The following is a 4,848-nucleotide window of genomic DNA, read 5'->3' on the forward strand; positions in this document are numbered from 1 at the left end:
TATATATATATATATATATATATACTGTATATATATGTATTATATAGGCCCTACATACATACATATATATATATATATATATATTTGTACTTATTATTTGTATTTATTATTTATACAGTTGTATATATATATATATATATATATATATATAACTTCGTTTCGATCTCGTAACACTAGAATGTAACTGTCATGAGTATCTGAATATACCGTGCCTGTTTCTGTGTGTGCGCCTGCGTTCTTTTACTTTTTTTTTTTAATTGTAAGGTCAATCTATTGACATTCTATTGAGTTTTCCACATCTTTTGTCCAATAATACAAATGAATTATTATGAACAAATAGATTTATACATATATGTGTTTATGTTGTTCTAATACAGTGTCGGTTTTTCTTCCTTGAATTTGTGTCGAAAACAAAAATGTGATATTGGAAATTAATTTTATTCGAATTGAATATTCATGCAAAGTAATGGATATTCGATTAATAATTGAGCATCTCCATAAACTACCTATCCACTGCCAGTTTGTGATTGTGACGTCATAGATCGCCACTAAACGGCTGATGTTTATGAGCACCAAAGTTCAAAATGACTCTCCAGTGATTAGGAGGGTGTGGTATTCAATTCAATTCAATAGTTTATTTATTTCCATCATCAAAAAGAAAAGAAAAGAAATGGTAAATGGTAAATGCAAGTTTAGGATATGATTTAGAAATAACACCAAAATCAAGAAAACAAGAGTGACGAGAGTTTTGACGCAATGAAACGGACGTTTATTATGGCCCGCAGATGAAAGTAACAGACGAACAAGAAATCGAATGAGTAAAACAAAGAGGAAACAAATTTCTGTCGAAATCTAATGTATCAGATCTCGGATATTTTGACACATTACAGCACACGAATAACTCTCACGAGATAAACAGGTGACTTCTTAAAGGACTGTTTGACATATTTATATCAATCAAATCACATGAAGAAAATATTTCTGTGGTGAATAATCCTACCAAGTCATTTTGATACTACTGATACGTAAACAAGACAGCAAAAATGCTGAATTCTTTGTAGTCATATTGTGCATATGGGTTAATTGTTATAATCATCTATAAGCGTGGGTGAGTCTTGTATTGTGATCAGTTTGTAGAAACCAATAAGACGGGGGAAAGGAAAGAGCGGAGAACTTAAAAGTTGAGTCATGTCATGCTGGGATGGGGTGGAGATAAAGGAACATGAAAATGTCGAGCGTCTGTTATACAGGTAGGGTAAATTGACAACGGTGGTAATAATCAATGATTGTGTGCATATAATGAATATGAATCGGTATATGACGCATTGGTGTATATAAGGGTGAGAGCTTATAGTGTTAGATGTATAGTTTTAAGAAGTACAAAATAATTCCCTACAGTAATCTGTATGTATATAAGCAAGTAAGCAGAGTTTTAGCAAGTCCTTTGACATATCGGAATTCTTTCCATGTATAGGAATAAAGAGATATACAAAAAGCGGAATGTCTAATATAGGTCTATATAAACGTCAAATACATCAGATAGTGCTGAGAGAATATGGAATGATTAGAATAATCGCATGAAAGCATTTGTGTCATATAATCCTCTATATCATCCATTCATTCTAATTATTACGATTATTTAGAAGTTCGAAATAACAATGATGCCTCGTATGAACCATATAATAGGAAGAATCTCGCAATCATATTGCCAAACTTGCAATCTGTGAGTGATGAGGAAAGGTGATGTCATTCGTTCATGCGGAAGTCACACTGCCCCAGGGTGATGACCAAAGATGGACACACGATATTTCAAGGAGATGTTCAAATTCGGCTCCGAATGTTATAAACATCGATTAATCCGTGAAGGCATGTTCGGGCCGACTTCATACGGGATCGAAGATTCCATAATATTCGTTTTGCCATCTTCTATCAATCTAGAGACCTAAATTGGCACAGGATGGCCACAATCGAAAATGAAATGTTAAATTCGCGCGGAGTTACCTTGATAAAAGCTGACTATTAGCAAAAGTAAGTACATTGTACGACTTTTTTTAGCAGTCTGAAAACTCCACCGGGGGTTATCCGATGGCATGAAGATGCCCTCACGAATATTAAACCCGATGTTCATACGATCAGAGCCGAAATGGAACTTTTGCTTTATCGTGTGTCCATCTTTGCTCAAGTTCGGGACGGAGTGACGCCTGCACTGATAATAAAATCTAGGTCATATTCTTTGCGATGTGTCCCTTGAGGTTCAGGCGAGCTCCAAATCCTCAGTATCGTGCGTAATAGTTGTGCGTATGTCACACGATTCTTCTCTTGATATTTTGGGGCATCATGGAGTAGGCCTACTTCTGACAGTGATGGTTTTAATTCGGAGTTCAATTCTACATCTTGAAATTGTTCCATCGTTTGTCTGTGGAATGCTGCCATATAATAAACGTAACTTGCACGTGTGTCGTACATGCAGTTATACAATGTCGGTAGAAAATACGACTTGAGATGTTATGGTACTCCGTGATCTGGATGTGTAAGAATATTACTGTATGAGTCCCCATTCCTATACTCGAGACGTCTTTAATAAAGAGAAAAAGTACTACTTCATGAAGCTACATCGGGAGTATTATGGTAAACATGATAATCGCACCTGGTGCGTCTATCTTTTGCCTCTTTTAGTCATCTATTTTACTATCAAAATTTTGCCTTTGTTGCTTTTCAAATCAAATCAAATTCGCGATGTTATTGCCAAATAACAATTTCATGCTTACATAACTATTATCTCTGAAACAACGCGATATAAATGATTTTCATAATCTCGAACATCTGTTTATAATCACATCAAAATAATGAGAGTTATTTGGTAGTCATGATACAGAAATACGCAACATAATTACACGGAGACTAATCAAGAATAATGAAATGTTTGAAATGAGAAATCCAGTAAAAAGAAAATAGAGCTTGTTAGAATAATGATGGTTACTGTAGCACAGAAGAAACAAAAATCTTATGAATTTTGATAAAACATTGGTAAATGAAAGAACAGGCATAAAGGAACATTCTTTCTTAAGTAAGTAATACATTGTTATGCATTTTTTATGGATTGAAGCTAATAATACATACTACTGGTGTTTATAATATAAGCGCTGTGTTGTCATGAATGCGTGTGTGTGTATGTGTGTGTGTGTGTGAACAAGTGGGGTGGGGGGAGAAAAAACCCCACTTGGGTATGGTATATTCCCTCACCACTCACCAATGCGAAAACACAAGCAAACACACACATACACACCCACAAACAAGCAAACAACAACAACAGCAACAACACCGGAATCACATCCGACACCAGCTACATGTACTTGAGGTATTCACCCCATAAGAATGAAACCCCTTGAAACTTTGGCATCGGAATCCATTGTGTTCATCTGGTTGAACAATTCTTCGGCCTTGACCCACTCCTCCTCGCCATCGAGCCAGGTATCCATCAGGAGGAAACGGTCGGTCCCCTCGTGGTACGCCGCCAGCGGGCTGTAGTGGCCGACCCGGACCACTTTGTCGCCCTGCTTCCAGTGGTACTCGTAGTTGACCACGACTCCCTGGCTGGAATCGGTGTGTGAGAGCGCCGCCTTCGCCAGGGAACGGAATTCATCCAAGCTGCTGCCGTCTGCATGGTTCTTTTTGGCGGGAATCCCGAAGGCCAGTAGGAGATCCTGGAGCTGTTGCATCGTGCTCCCGACTTGGCGCAGTCGTTCTTCGTCGAGGACCTTGGTCGTCTCAGGAAAGGAGAACAAATTGGTGTCCTTGTAGGGAACGTCGCTGACATCGCAGTCGGTGTATTCCTTTTCGTCGGGGTACTTTTTCCCGAAGTAGCGCGCGCTCATGAGGAGGCCGACCGTCTGGACTCCGCAGTATCCCATGGAGCGCTGCTTGCTGAAGACGCGGACTAAAAGTATCTGTTTGATGGCCGTGTCGTTCAGAAGATTCTGACCGTCGGCAGAGTGAAGGACGACCACATCTCCGGACTCCATGATTGTTACTAGAAAGGAAAGCCGAGTGGCAAAATGAAGGGTATATAACTGTATTAAGCAACGCAAGAAAGCAAGCAACGACCACTACAATAACCTCTTGCAACACGATATCTATGAATATCTTCAAGAATATATTTATGAAACATCATCACAGGGGTAAGCCTTCCCCATTCGTTCCGTTGAAATATCTACCTCTAGAACATAGCTCAACTCCATCAATCGTTTCAATACCGACGATTTTGATTTGTCGATTGTTTTTAAACTTAAGCCGTCGCATTTTCCTATCCCTCTTATCAAATGAAAGGCGTCACAGACAAAATTCAAAATTAGTTTCCGCTTAGCTTTTATTTTTACATCTTAACATGAGTCTTGCATTATCGATATGAATTTGTTTTGTGCATGTTTTAAGCTCCTTCACTTTTTAAGTTCTTCACGTACAAACAAGGTTAAAAAAAAATCACAAAATTATACAGCTTTGTTTTGCATCATGTTGCACTTAACATTTCATTTCATCACCCCTTGAATCGTTGTACCTTTGCTGGTCAATCTAATTAGTTTAGATTAACGTTTTACTTTTAAATCGTATCGCATTCCCGCAAGCATTATAGAAACATTATCAATCGCGATAGAAAGAGAATATTGATGTAGAGAGGCGAGGTGTGTCAAAATCGTATTGACGTGGAAGTCAACTTGATTGGTTTAAACTACACGTTGTTTTCGTTTTCTCTCAATATTCCCATTACATGAAGAGATTTATGTTTATTCAACTGTCGTTGCGGGCTTGGCAACATCCTTTCTGTAACAGCTTTCTTTTCTTTGTCTTTGT

At 37.9% G+C, this 4,848-nt stretch overlaps 1 protein-coding gene across 1 annotated transcript; it reads right to left on the reverse strand.

The window, feature by feature from the left end:
* Nucleotides 1–3,214: 3,214 nt before the first annotated feature.
* On the reverse strand, nt 3,215–4,022 carry LOC140233595 (uncharacterized). Its single transcript, XM_072313685.1, has one exon. It carries the CDS (start codon nt 4,020–4,022, stop codon nt 3,363–3,365), a length of 660 nt encoding a protein of 219 aa, XP_072169786.1. The 3' UTR covers nt 3,215–3,362.
* Between the last annotated feature and the right edge of the window lie 826 nt (nt 4,023–4,848).

This window comes from Diadema setosum, chromosome 10, assembly GCF_964275005.1.
Source record: "Diadema setosum chromosome 10, eeDiaSeto1, whole genome shotgun sequence".
In the NCBI taxonomy this organism is placed as follows: Eukaryota; Metazoa; Echinodermata; class Echinoidea; order Diadematoida; family Diadematidae; genus Diadema; species Diadema setosum.